The sequence below is a fragment of the Callorhinchus milii genome, unplaced genomic scaffold (genome assembly GCF_018977255.1).
Source record: "Callorhinchus milii isolate IMCB2004 unplaced genomic scaffold, IMCB_Cmil_1.0 Scaffold2, whole genome shotgun sequence".
Classification (NCBI taxonomy): Eukaryota; Metazoa; Chordata; class Chondrichthyes; order Chimaeriformes; family Callorhinchidae; genus Callorhinchus; species Callorhinchus milii.
Genome location: NW_024704743.1, coordinates 86,906,922 through 86,922,425, shown reverse-complemented (window position 1 = coordinate 86,922,425; position 15,504 = coordinate 86,906,922). Strand labels below are relative to the sequence as shown.

The 15,504-nt window shown below is 39.3% G+C and overlaps 1 protein-coding gene across 1 annotated transcript in view; it reads left to right on the top strand.

Moving 5' to 3' along the window:
- zfpm2a (zinc finger protein, FOG family member 2a) overlaps window positions 1-15,504 on the top strand; it is a 275,950-nt gene that overhangs the window by 62,566 nt on the left and 197,880 nt on the right. The window contains exon 2 of the mRNA XM_042346925.1: window positions 9,905-10,063. Coding sequence (XP_042202859.1) covers window positions 9,905-10,063 — 159 coding nt within the window. The remainder of the gene's footprint in view (window positions 1-9,904; window positions 10,064-15,504) is intronic.

Sequence of the window (15,504 nt, the reverse complement as noted above, 5' to 3'; positions counted from 1 at the left end):
TTTGCCAGGCTTCAGAAATCTTTCCCATGGAAATTAGAGACTTGTATCAGGTCATCTTATGGTCACAGTCTGCTGAACTGGATCATTATTTTGGCACAGGAAAAGTCTTACCATCTGCAGGAGTATATAAGCCAAAGACAGCAAAAATGGATACCATTCATGGGCACAATCATAGGGATTGGCTTAACATTATTCTTTGTTTTGGCAGTACTGGATCTAATAAGAAGAAAAATAATAATCTTTGCATTTATTATAGCACCTTATCACATTGTCGAGATGTCTTAGAGCACTCAAAAGGATTTACTGTAAGGTATAGTACAGTGTATTTGTAGGGATTTTGGTCTGCTACAAGTTTGAATCTACCAATGACTGGGAAGAAATTGCAGCTATAGAAATCATACAACCATAAGCATTTCCAGATTTAAAAAAAATGTTGAAATCTTAAATTTGACATTGGTTTTCTGTAGCTCTCAAAGGAATTCACAGAAGACTGGCTTCAGAATTAAAACTACTTAAGAATTTGCAAATTCTGGCTACCCTAAAAATGTTAAGTGTGAACTTCTTGGTCTAATCAGTTATACAATTTACATTTATATAGCGCCAGCCTTTCATGCCTGGAGGCCATCTTAAAGTTCTATAGAGTTCAGTTCCATGCAGTGCTGAACTACAGACTACAACTTAGTTCAGGTGTCAACACTATTGCCAAAAGTCCAAAGATTTTTCAAGCCCATGTTATGATTTGAACTCACAGTCCAGGCTGACATTCCAATACAGTGTTGGGTAAGTGGTGAATTTTGGTAATATTGTCCTTTGGGTCAGATGTTTTTAGATGATGTTGAAAAGTGGAGGGGTGGGAAAAGAATTCACAAACACATGTTAACCACCAGGTTGAACAATACTTCTGTTTTTTGTTCTAAAATTGCCCTTCACTAATCTGCATCTGCGCTTTCTTGCAACTCCTGGACATGGGTTTGTGGCTCTGATCATGCATTGTGTAAGTTTCTAGTCTTAACATAATCACATGATGTCAGGGAGAGAAAGAAGGCATTTCCCCAGAATGAGGGATGCGAAGCCAGAGGGCAAGTTAACTTGATCTTCTCTCACATAATCTCAACATAGCACCGCCATTCTGTTAGAAATTAAGTTCTGTGACTCCTACTCTCTCAGTCATGCTGTACAGTGCAATAGAGCAAAATTGTGAAGTCCAGGTGGAGATTGGAATGAAACAATTTTTAATGACTGGAGAATGCAAACATCATTATTTCTACATTTGTTTGAATAAAAAGAATTGAAAGGGTTTGAAACAAGTATAAAATGTACTATTATAATAATATTAATCATCTTTGTATTTGATATAGCGCTTTTCATGTCTTCTAGGTGTCTCAAATTGACTGTATATTTGTGGGCGAAATGCAGCAGCCAATTGCGCACAGCAGTGTCCCACAATCAACCGTGGTTTGAGTGACCAAATTATTAGTGTTTTTTTTTGAAGGATTATTATCCCCGGAAAAGTGATCCACCAATCAACTAACTACTGGGTTCCTACTTACTGCTAGGTAAATAGAGGCGTGTGCAGCAAGGAAACTTGCCAACATTTCACCCTGAGATATATATAAAAAAGTATGGGTGTATTAGCTAGGCTTAGTTGTTAGCATTCTTGCCTCTGAGTCAGAAGATTATATATTCAAGGTACGTGTCGGGGCGTGAGCTGAAAATCTATGCTGATATTCTAGTCCCTACCGTTGCTTCCTCAAGTCTGTCCTCTTTGACTGTTCTTTCGGTCAATTTCCACCCCCCCCTCAGGTCGGTTGCAAACCCTGGACTGTCCAGCGCCTTGCATCCTCCTGATATGAAAGGTGTTTTACAGTAAATATAAATCTGTAATGTATTCTATAAAATTGCTTATTTGTTTCATCGCTGTTAGTAGGACATTGCTGTCTGCAAATTGGCTGCCAAGTTTGCCTACAAAGACACAGTCACTACACTTCACAGTGAAATCCTTTGAAATCCTGTGATAAGGCACTATATGCAAGGATTATTAGGATTAGTAGTAATTGGTAATTCACCTCTTGGCTGTTTGTGGGATCTCCCTGCTGCAAGTGGCTGCAGTATTTGACCACACAAGCAGTCACCATTATATCTTACCAGTAATTTTCTCTGACATGCTGTGAGGCAGTTCAACACAAAGCAGTATGAAAGTTCAACTTCTTTCTGCCCATAAGCATCTAGTAGAGTGTAGACTCCTCCTGGAAGCCCATATAGATGATTTTTTTATAGAAAAAATCAACATTAAGGGGTGAATGCCCTTTAATTAACCTGACGTGGTAATTAAATATACATTAAGGTACACTATCGGGGAATCAAATATCATTTTCTACAAATGCATTGGCTATTTATGAAACATTTTGATGGTATAGATATCAAATACAAGGATTATTATTATTATTATCTTTCAGGTAGGAACAGTTATTTTGGTTGGACATTTTCTAATAATAATAATATTAATAATAATAATCCTTGCATTTGATATAGCACTTTTCATGTCTTCTCGACATCTCAAAACTCTTCACGGAATAGACTGTAAAGTGAATTGACTGCATATTTGTGGGCGAAATGCGGCAGCCAATTGCGCACAGCAGTGTCCCACAAACAGTCGTGGATTGAAAATGACCAATTTATTATTGTTTTGTTTTGGAGGGATTATTATTAGGCTCTGTGTGGAGTAAGGAAACTTGCCCAAGGTTTTGCCCTGCCTGGAATTGAACCCAGGTGTCTCGCTTGCAAGGCGAGTGCTCTAACCACTGAGCTACAGGATTTTATTGCTTTCTTTGTCTCCCTTTACTGTCCCTTTTTGGTGAGTTGTCTATTTCTCCTGTGTGGTGATTTTGACTTTGGCCTTTAATGGGTTTGCTTCTGTAAGCACATTGTCAAAGCTGCTGCATCTTTTCAACAAAAATAATTTCTCGTCCTTACTGTCCTAATCGCCTGCACCATCCCTGTCCAGGAAAGAGAGCACCCTAACGGTTCTCAGGTTTCTCCCAATGCTGCTTTGTATTCATAAACAGCTGGCAGATGATGTACAAGAACCGTGACTCTTCTTCAGATACCTGGCCCTATGCTTGTCTTTCTTCACCATTCTGAAGCTCTCCACGATGTGGCAAGTGAAATTGTGTGTGGGCGACTCTGGGAGTGTGTTCTCTTGTTCCAGCATTTCTGGCAGTGTGCAGTAGTAGAACTGCACCTTGCTACCTACAGTAAATGCATTTTAAACTCCCACCAGTAGTCAATGGAAACATAATTCAATCTAGATTAGATCACAGATTGCAGACTGGCAGAGTGGAAACCGTGATGAGTCGAGAGACCGATCTACAGCATAAATTACAGACAATAAGTTCAAGCACTAAATGATAGTGAAGGACATTTAACTGAACGTATAAAAGTTAAGTGCTGAGTTGTAATGTTTAAATAAATGACTGCACTTTACAGTTTTAGGTTTCAAGTTACAGCACTATTTGAAAGCACTGTGACCATGACTGTGCATCTGCTCCATTTGCACTCATGGCAAACTCCTCAAGGCCTAGCTGTCTTATTTTGATTATTTTTGTTGTGGTTAATCTGAGAGCAATTGTGCCATTGATAGTATCCATTGGAAACAACACTCCAACTGCTTGAACTCATCATGTATAGTGGAACCATTAAAGCATGCATGAGTCTTGCTTACTATTGGGATCTACTGAAGGATTGGAGTCTAATTCAAGATATTAATTTCTGAGATTCTTTATTAAAGAATTCTGTTAAGAAATGCCTTAAGTTACACACTCAAGACATGTAGTCTCCTATAAAGATAACCACTTCTATTCTATCCTCTCAGTCAATGTAAAACTGTGCAGCCAAGAGGGGAAATAATGAAGTTCAGCTAAGGAGATCAAAATTAAAGAGTTCTAAATGCATCCCAAACTTCAAATGAGGACTCCTTCTAGTAACCATAGGTGCATCAGTAGGAACTCCGCTCTGACATTATTAATTTCCAATGAAACAATTGGAATTCTAATCCGATTTCTTAAGAATCTCATTCAGAAATACTGTACTATTAATATTAGGCTCCAGTGTTTTCTGTATCTCATCACTGGATTCATTTGTTTTGTTAAATTTCACTGTTGATGAGAACAATATGAATATCTGACAGGTGCGAATGAGCTGCGTTAACATGCACAGTTATAATGACAAGCTATCCAGTGATGTTAATTTTAACTCTAATCTCAATGACTTTTCACAGTCAGTCCCCCTAAGCATCACTAATACTTAAATTTAAAAAAAATAAAACGGAAATAGATTAAAACAAACTCAAGTGGATGCTAAATTTAATCATACTTATTTTAATCACAATGATTTTTAACTCCTAAATTTCGATTTTGTTTCACTGAAACAATCAAACAGTTCCCTTGGTGGTGATCATGACTTCATCTTTGAGCTCTCCTTCAATGCTTTTCTGAGGAAATTGACAGAACAAGCCATCCCAGCTGAGCTTCATAATGCACTTCACACAACCCACTGACAACACTCGAATATAGCCACATGTGTATTTAAACTCAGAAATTTAATATTAATATATTTAATATTAAACACTAATTATTTTATATTACAGATCAGTGCCCTGTATATATCTGAGATCTAATGTCATTAATGACCAAAAAGATGTCTGTACAATATAGTGCAGTTTCGTTTTACCAAACTAGAAACAGCATGGTAAACTATAGTACAAGCCTGCATCCTTGCTATTGTCCTAAATGAAGGCAGTCCTCCCATGCTTTTTATGCCAAGCTCAGAATAGGGTCCTTTGAGTCCATTAAAGCATTTGGTTATCATCTCGTGCTTTAATGCATTCTTTCTCTCGGCATTTCTACCTCTTTTTGCAATGGGAAACCTTTGCGCTTGGTCACTAGCTATCACCATTTAAGAAACAAAATCATAGTCTAGTAGGATAAAATCCAGCAAGGGAGAGAGATTCTGAATTCAGCTTTGCTAAGATTATTAACCCATTCACTGACACTGATATATGTTCAGGTTTTTGCAGAAACCGTGCTCCAAATGGAATTTATCTGAATCTCACTTTACATTGTTTAATTTAATATTATTTTGGGTTTAGGAAAGACGTTGTTACCAAGTTCCATTGTATGAATGAAATTTGCTGAACTAGTTTTAAGCAAAATCTTTTTTTTAAAACAGAATGTAGTCAAAGCCCAACGTTTTGTACTGTTTGAGGCAGCAGCTTGTGCAGGATCTGAAGCAGTCAGTGAAAAGGTGCAGTATGCTTGCAATCATTGCTTATTTGCTAATTTTAATTATACTCAATATAATTTGCTGTTAAAGTACAAATTTGTCAGTAAATCTCACGTGCCATGGATTGTCTGTGAACTGTGCATTATGAGACTAAGCATGAAACCCCACTAAAAGTAATTTATTACTACATTAACTGTGCTCAGCCATTGGCACTGCTCTGCTGTAGTTACTTGTGTTCCTGAAGCTTTCGGATGGAGTTAGCCAGTGAATCTCCGCTTTCCTTCCTCCAGTCTTTTATAAATGCAACTACAAACATTGAAAAGGAGTAACGTTGCTTTACAATATTCCATAGGCTTCTTTAAGAGATTGTGCTTGCTTTCCTAAAAATTCAGTCGACTTAAAAAATCTATTTTCAGAGACTCTATATTTTTGTGGTTTGTGTAGTGTGGGGGACCTGAACAGTCTTTTCAACTGATCTGCATTGCCATTGGCACAGTGTCAGACTTCAGAAGAAATGTAGCAAAATATTAGTTTTTCTTTATTTCAATTGGACTGAGACCATATTGACCAAGGATAATATTTTGAGACCTATATACCTTCAGGTACTTAGGCAGTCACATTGAGGTGTGTCATTGGAAAGCCCTCAGCATGGGGTTGGAATCCTGTTATTTTTCAAAACCGTTATATTGGAGCGTTAAAAGGTGTAGAAGTAACTTACACATCAGAACTCCATTTTCATAATTTTAATATTGCATGCAGAGCAAAAATCAGAGTTTCTCTGATGACAATGGTTCAGTCAGTTTATCCAGTGAATATCACAATTAGACATACTAGGAAGGTTTCCAATTAGTTAGGTGACATCAGGCAGGGGATTTGCAATTGGCTTCAATGCTCTGGGTTATGAGGGGAAAATCAGCAAGGTGCTGACCCTATATAGGCATACAGCTATCCAGAGACCCAAGATGGAAGGTGGTGGATCTGTGGATTTTGATCGGGACAGTAACTTGGCTATGACTTCTTGGAGTCAAAAAGGACCAAGTTCACTTCAACCTCTATGTAAGAGAACCCACGGCCATAGTTGGAGTATGAATAATGGTGACTTGTTAAGTTACTGGAGGGTGAACAATGCCATAGGAACTTTACTAAGGAAAGGAAACAAAGGAATGAAACACAGCAACAAATTACATTTGTATAGCACCTTTTACGTCAGGAGGACATCCCATTGCGCTGGGCAGTCAGGGATTTGGAACTGAGCTGGGTGCTGGGATCAGAAGGGGTGGAGAGCAGGGAGATAAAGAGTAGGAGGGTGGCCGCAGGCACGGTTGAAAAGGGGGGCCTTGAAGAAGGCAAGGGAAGGGGGTGAGGCTAAGGGAGTTCCAAAGAGTGGGGGCAGAAAAGCTGAAGGGCCTTGAATTGAGGAGAAAATTAGCCCAGAAATCTGTTTAAAAACATTGATTACATTTTTAAAAATTAAAAACGTTAGTATGTACATTTCATTTTTTCACAATGGAGCGGTTCTCCAAAGTAACCATTTCAGTTGAGGAATTTATAAATGGCGGAGTTAATATTATGCTATCAGGGCTTCTGACGTAAAAGGCACTGTTTATATGTAAATTGTGTTGGGCTGGCACAGTTGGGTAGCTGTGTGTCAGGACTTGGAATTCATATTATCTCAGCTGACATTCCAGTGCTGGAGGTGTCCTGCTTTATTGCGGGTGCCATCCTTTGGATGAGACATAAAATCAAGGTTCCGACTGCCTGTTAAGTTGATGTTAAAAATCCTATGGAGCTAATTTAAAAGAGAAGGAAGTTTCTCCAATGTTCTGGTCAACAATCCCCTGAATAAAATTGGTCACTCACTAGATGGCCAGTCGTATTTTACAGGCAAACATTGATAAATTTGTATAATTCTGACTAACTTTTGATTTGGTGTCTCAACTTCCAGCCTCAAGTAAGCTGAGCAACACAATGGGAAAGGAGTGGATGTACTGTACTTAGCATAGCTATCTAATGCTGCATGAAGCCTGCAGACGACTGCTACTTTAAACAGACTGGGACTCAATTGCCTGAGTCTGTTGGTGCCCAGAATCTGCCCTGCTTACTTTGTGGAGTGCAACATAATGTTGCAAAAGTCAATTCCTGCGACTTTTTTTCCTTTTTGCAGAACTTCCCGATCTTAAACCAACTGAAAGGTCCTATGGAGTCCTGTAGCTCAGTGGTTGGAGCGCTCGCTTTGCAAGCGAGAGACCTGAGTTCAATTCCAGACAGGGCGAAACCTTGGGCAAGTTTCCTTACTCCACACGCCTAATAATAATCCCTCCAAAACAAAAAATACTAATAAATTGGTCATTTTCAATCTACGACTGTTTGTGGGACATTGCTGTGCGCAATTGGCTGCCGCGTTCGCCCACAAATATACAGTCAATTCACTTTACAGTGTGTTCTGTGAAGCGCTTTGGGACGTCCTCCCGACGTGAAAAGCGCTATATCAAATGCAAGGATTATTATTATTATTATTATTAAAGGACACTGGGGGACTTATTGGCATGGGTTGACAAGTCGACCTGCCCTGGTTAGAAAACCATGCAGCCACAAACCTGGCAACAGCTATTTACTTGATTTGCCCAATGCGTGCCATCTCTGAGGCAATCATGCAACCTCCCTTACACTACGTCATTGATGCCAAAGGCAAGGCTGCTATTTGCAGCAGTGCTATACACAAACAGGAGCATTTAACGGCATTGAAGTCTCATAATCTGACAGTCATTCCCAAAGGAAGGAAAAGTAACTGAACATTGTTAGGCTGAGGATGTAAATGTAAGAGGAAAGGCACTGATGGTAGGCATGGGAATGGAGACGATTGCTTCCAGTGCATAGTGCAAAGTTATATTTTCACGTTGCTTCTATCCAGCAATGGGAGGGAGGGTGGGGAGGTTCTCATCCATTCACTTAGAATGGGGGAAGAAGGGAATTCCATCTTTGAGTCTCCGTCAAGTGCAATGCAGACAAAATAAATGAATAAAACCAGGTGTGTTTTGTAGTAACTGTCAGTTTTATCTATTAAATGTACCTCAAACAGTGTCCTTGAAGGTAAGAATGTTGTGGACGTTTACTTTTATAATAGGTTTAAAGATGCCTTTTGTGAATGCTTGACTCAGAATAATAACTGTGGTTAATGCAGAATTGCAGTTGATACAGAACTACAATTTTGATCTGAATGAATTCCTGATGAAATCTGAGAATGTTTGTCTTGGTCTTCACTTATGTCTTAAAGTTGCTCAATTACATAAAAACATCATGAGTGTCGGTGTAGAGGTATAGGAATGCAAAAGTCTATTTAACACTTGCAGCAGAGTCCTTGCCACATAGACTTTAGGAAGATGTTGCCTCTTTGGTGTATTTTTGAACCAACTGCCAGGGCGAAACCATAGGCAAGTTTCCTTACTCTACCCGCCTGATAATAATCTCTCAAAAAAAGAATAATTTGGTCACTCAATCTACGACTGTTTGTGGAACACTGCTGTGCGCAATTGGCTGCCTCGTTCGCCCACAAATATACAGTCAACTCACTTTACAGTGTGTTCTGTGAAGCGCTTTGGGACGTCCTCCCGACGTGAAAAGCGCTATATCAAATGCAAGCATTATTATTATTATTCACAGTATATTCTGTGAAGCGCTTTGAGACGTCTAGAAGATGTGAAAAGCACTATATCAAATGCAAGGATTATTATTATTATTACTTGTGAACCTGTCTTAACTGCTAACTCTCTCACCCCTGAGTCAGAACGTTATAGGCTCAAGCCCCATTTTGGGACTTTGAATTCAGATCTAGGTCCAATATAGTGCTGGGGGACCGCTGCATTGTCAGAGGTGCTGTCCTTTGGATGCAATGTTAAATTGATGCACCCTCTGCCTTTTCAGGTGGACATTAAAAATCCCATGTCCCTACTCGAAAAGTGAAAAGAGTTTCTCCTCGTGCCCTAGCCATCAATTCCCCAGATAAAATTGGTCATTCACTTCATGGCTGTTTGTGGGACATGGCTGTTTGCAAATTGACTATCACTTTTGCCTGTAAAATCCACAATCACTACAGTTTGCAATAAGCACTTTGAAATGTTCTCCTGATTTTTGCAATGATTATTATTATTATTAATTATTTAGAAACTACCTGTACCGAGTCATTTATACTGTAAAAACCTAAAAATAATTACAACAATTTCCTTGATGCATCGTATTGATTTGTATGCTAAAGCAAGAGAACAGAATGAACATCCACCCCTGTAGATTGCTTTGATAATTTTATTTATTTTGTATCCCCTTTAAGTCATTGTAGGACAGAATACATACAGATGCAATTCTGAGCACTTGACTGTAATAACCAAACAAACTGAACATCATTTACTGGCAATGGAAAATGCATACATACTCTGTCATAGAAAGGTGCTCAATGTGACTTCTTCGCTCAATTTGTTAATGTCATTGAAATGATCAATGTGGTGAACTTGTGTTGCCGAGTTCACTGGAGATTGTGCAAAAGGATGCAAGATATGTTTGGTAATGAATGTGGATGACGCTGTGACCTGTGTGTGCTGAATAATGGACAAGCCTTGTTTTGCACTAACAGGACCACTGGAAGATACAGTTGATGATGAAGAGGAGGAATGTCTGTCCGAAGAGAATGACATAATCAGCAGAGATGGCTATACGCTGGAAGAAAATTTCTCTGCAGAGTATGGCTCTGAACATCTCAGCTGTGAGGAAGCAGAGTATTACTGCAAAAAAGGTTTGCCAATTGCAATAAGCAGAACTCTTGTCTCTGGGATACAAATTTATTATTGTAGACAATAGGGAAGGAAAAAGATTATAATCTAAACAACAACAACTTGCATTTATGTAGCACCCTTCAAGCAGGATAGCATCATGGAGTTCTTCAAACTATGACTTGGAGCATTTAAAAACGAATTGGCAGTTCTACAGAACACTTCTGTGATGGAATGCTTTTTTTCAGCCTACACAGTGTCGCTTACTAATTTCCTTATACAAGGTGGGCACAGAAGACTGCAATCTGGTTAGAGTGCTGCGGTGTTAGTGGGGTATTAGTGCAGTGTTATAGTCACTGGGTCACTATTATATTGGGTATCAGTGCAGGGTCTAGTCACAATTTTTGCCATCTTGAGAATAGCGATCATGCTTGTCACTCTGCAGAGAATCCCCACACTGAATGAATGTAACCATTCAGTGGAATCCATTAGTTATGTTGGCCGAACACTCCTCTGTGGGTCACGAGTTCAGTGTTCGGTCAGTGCTGGGACAGCCAGTGAGATTCAAATGTTCATCATTTTTTTAACCACATCTGCTGACATTTAGCTCAGTTAGTCAGATATAGGTCAGATTATCTGACATGCAATCTCATTAGGCTGTTTCGTAAATACTGTATAAATTACAGAAACTCTATACTGCAAGGACACAGCCTGTATTTTGCCTTGGCGATCTACATGTTGTTCTGAACGTTTTTTTATTTTGCTCCTGTGAATTTGTTGACCATAAGGCACCTATGTTTCATACAGAACTACACAGCATGTCGTGCTAACACATTCTGGTGAAATGTGACATTGGATCAAACCTGTACTTGTTGGATTTCAAATGACCAACTAGTGACTATTCTCCTTGGGAATAACTTGTTTTTTACTGGCAATGGAAAATATATACTTTGTCATGGAAATGTGCTCAATATGACCGTTCCTTGGTGAGCAGCGGGGTCCAGCGAGGCCTCGTTGGAGCTGAACTGGGTTCAAGGTGATATGCTTGGCAACAGAATTGAATCAATTCTCTTTGTTAGTTTGCTTCTCAAGGCAGGTGGGTTCACAAGACTCCAACAACAATATAGTACCTTTCACATGGGGTGGCATCTCAGAGGGCTACTCCAGGCAATTGCTAATAACAGACCACCCAGTCTAGGTCTTTGTCAGGGCTTGGAAAGGCAGACTAGAAACTGGAAGCGGGCATTCTTCCATTCAGCTCCTGTTAACCTTGCAAGTCAAACCAGTTCCACATATGTATGCAACCTACACATGGAAATATTCCAGTGTCTAAAATGGAATCACACTCTCTCCCTGGAGGGATGAACCTCACTTACCTAAAACCACATAGCCTGATATTCAGAGCACTGTTTGGCACAAGTCCCACTGCTTGTTCAGTTAGGACCACCTTACCTGCTAAGGTTTGACTTGCAGGGGTAGTTAAATACTCTTCAGCTTCGCAATGAGTTTCCATGTGTTAAGATACCTGGCTGACCAAAAAATGAACTCTGATGGTGTCCCATAATAATAATAATAATAATAATAATGATCCTTGCATTTGATATAGTGCTTTTCACGTCTTCTAGACGTCACAAAGTGCTTCACAGAATATACTGTAAAGTGAATTGACTGTATATTTGTGGGTGAACGCGGCAGCCAATTGCGCACAGCAATGTCCCACAAACAGTCGTAGATTGAAAATGACCAATTTATTATTGTTTTTTGTTTTTGGAGGGATTGTTACTAGGCGTGTGGAGTAAGCAAACTTGCCCAAGGTTTCGCTCTACCTGGAATTGAACTCAGGTCTCTCGCTTGCAAAGCGAGTGCTCTAACCACTGAGCTACAGGACTCCACGTAAGGTCTCACGATACAACCTTCCCTGGTCAACATTTTATTGGAATCCAACATCATTGTTACCCCATCATGGTGAATGATGGGAAGGGAGTGAAGGTCGGAGTTGATCTAATACAACTTTGAATGGAGTTTCAGGCAGGAGAAGGGGCGGTCAGCCATTTGCCAGAAAAGTGAGTTGAGGGGACTTGAATCTTTTACTTCCCTTTCTAAAGGAAGATTGGATGTATCCAATCTCATTCTTAAGTGGGTTCCACTATAACATTGTAACAAATTAGAAAAAAATATCTGCTATGAATTCAGCAATGGTGTACCGTACTTTTTCTCTCCTTGTCAAGTCACTCTTGAGAGTTATGTGTGTTTGTGTGGTGGGAGGTGGGGTGGGGCAACAGGGCAGCTGACGACACGGGGTGTAGGTAGTGTGGGTGCAGGAATGGGAGAACATTTGTTGCCCTTACAGTCGCTGAGCATAGTTTAGATATAACAACCACTTCCATAGTCGTAACCAAGCTTTTTAGTGCATTTAGTTTCTGGTGGAGGCATCATTGTTGCTAAATTAGGTGGTTTGGTTTTCCATTGTTGCACTGTATTAAATAAAATCCAAAATATGATGATTTTCAACTGAATTCACATTTGATCTCAACTTGGAATTTCTGAGGTAGGACAAGGATTTTATTATTTTTTGAAGAAATATATTTTTATATTATATTTGTCAAAATTTGGAAAGAGCAGGATGGAATGTTCCTTTAAAGTCCTGAGTGTACTAAAGGAAATGTACTGGAGATAATATTTTTTGTACAGACATGCAATTAATACGACAGAGAGGCTGATAAGAACAAATTCTAACAAAGTGCTTCAGGAAAAATGTGATCATGTCATCAGTCTGGGAGTTGTTGAGTAATTAAATTGTTATTTACATTTAGACATGCACTGTAGTCTGTGTATGCATATAGTCAGCATATAAGCAATGCAGCTGGAATAGAAGCATTCAAACCAATAATTCTTATTCAGGTATCTTGTCAACCTTGTCTTACTCTTACCCTGAGAGTGACGGCCATCCACATCCTTACCCGTATGAAGCTTCATAGGCCCATCAGCCCCATCCTGCCCAGGCTATAGAGTCTCCCAGTCTCCTAGTGGATCAACTTCAAAATTCTCTTTCTCACCTCCCTGCCTCTGTAATCGTCTCCAGTTTCACTCTCCTTCTCACCCTCCACTCAGCCTGCTGTTTGTTCTTTGTCCCTTCCCCACCATCAGCAACCAACCCTTTAACCTCGTCACTTTAACTCACTTCATCTCGCATCCCTCTATCAAAAACATCTAAAAACATACATCTTTAACAAGGCCTTCCCCCTCTCTCCACACTCCATGCTCCATGTCTGGCACCATGTCTGCAAAGCGCTCTGAAAGGTTATTGCATGTGAAGGATGCTATAAAAATGCAAATTGTTTTTGTTGTTTAGTATTTCCCTGTAACATTGAGAGCTAACATATCATTTCATATTTGTAATTCAGAAAGTATTGTTGAGAAACGTCTTCCTTTGCATTGCAGGTGAATTTCACCTGACATTATTCTCATTGCCATGTCTGTGAATCTGAGATGCATGTTTGAGTTTTGTTCCCAGGACAATGGGTTTTCATTGAACAAAAACTCAGAGTAAAACTGCTTTCCTGTTACCTTGCAGTTACATGCTGTGATCCATGAGCCTACAGTCAAATGTGTGACCAGTCATAATGGATGTCAGCATTGAGATCTTTGTGTGTGTGGGGGTGGAGGTGGGGAGGTCCACATTCAGGTACATTGGAAATGACACATCACATCCCAGTGTTGAATGATGATGTGACTATTTCAGTAAAATGTTAGCCCAACAGGTTCCAGGCTCATGTACCTGAAGTGCTACAACTCTTCAATGTTGAGAATGGTACATTTCAGTCTCTCTTATAGTCTAATTTTTCCTTTTTTGTTTCTTTGCATTTCCAATAAAAAAANCTCAGTATTGGAGAATAGAATTTTTTTGTGTGTCTTAGTGCAATGGGGCTTTTTTTATGGCATTTTCCCAGGCTGACTTAATTCCTTGATGTGAATACTTGATCTGATAGCTTTCAATGCTCGTGTCATATGTTTTCTAATCAGGCACCAGGTTTTGTCTGCCCTTCAAACCTTTTAGTCAATATTCTGTCTTTCTTAAGCAGCTCTAATGATAGATCCCATGCCAATGTGTGAATCCCTGCAGGAGCATCAATACGCAGTGCCTGTGCCTTGATCATTCTGCCTTTGTGCCGCTTAATATCAAAATCTCCAAAGCCACTGTTACCTTTTTTGTGCGGATTATAAATTTGAGCTCCTTTAAATTCTCTTAGCTACAGTGCATATAATATTGACATTTGGAGTTCTCTCCGGACTGACAGAAGCTGGGTGCACAAAGCTGAAAAAAGCCGATATGACTTTGTTTCTACCTTGCTCGAGGAGTTGTATGTGTAAATCGCCTAAGCTTATTGACCCGAATCTTTGCCTTCTTGTCTTCTGATTTGTTTGGAGCATAGACACTGATAGAGCATTGATACAGCTGATTTAGCAGCTCAGTGATTTGTTTTACAACGGGTGCCTTTGGCTAGACATTATCACTCCCTCAGGCTACTGTTTTTTTTCTCTCTAAACGTCCATTTTTTTGGTCAACTGGGTTGTCAGAAACTTGCAGAAACCCATCACTGTGCTTAAAAGTATGCAAACCAAACTGAGAGCTCTGTGCATCCATACATGGGAATTCCCTGATTTTTATTGGGATGGAATGCATAGTCTCTCCCTGGAAGGATGCACCCTGCTTACCTAATTTAAGCCAAGGCTTAAGGACCTCAGAGTATGTTTTAGTGTACTGCTGAAGTCTAAAGCTGAAAACGCATGCAAAATATACAGTCATTCTTTGAATATTCAGTATATTCTTTGAAGCACTTTGAGACATCCCGAGGACGACGACAAGGCACTATATCAAATGCAAGGATTATTAATATTTAATTCAAAGCACAGCTACTACATAGGCTTTGAAAGTGTTTAATAAAGCAGTGAAGTGCGACACATGAAACATGACTCATTCCTATAGCTATTGACTGATTGAGTCATTTTTCACCACTAACAACAACCATCACCTTGGTTATCGAAACAATGTACTTTCCCTCTATGGTGGGAAACACTTTAGATCAGTGTATTATTCTGCAGCACTACAGCAAAGTTTAGTTCAAACGTGGCACAATACTCCACCTAATTCACAAGGCAGAAATCGGTAGAAATTCCATGTGGGTCTATATATATTTACTCTATTAATGTAGCAGTTTAGACAAATTGTTGAATTTTGTTTCAAGTTTGAAGTTACTTTTCTATTTTTCTTTAAATAATTTGCAGAAAACCAGCTTCAAAGCTAAAGACTGTATTAAAGAATTTGACAAATTCTGTGTGCTCTAAAATCTTACATTAACAGAGTAAATCTAGACATGTGGAATTTTACCCCAATGAGCCTGTTTTAATTGCATAATCAAAAAAGGGATGATAATTAAGTTGTATTTAATGCAGACTATTGCAA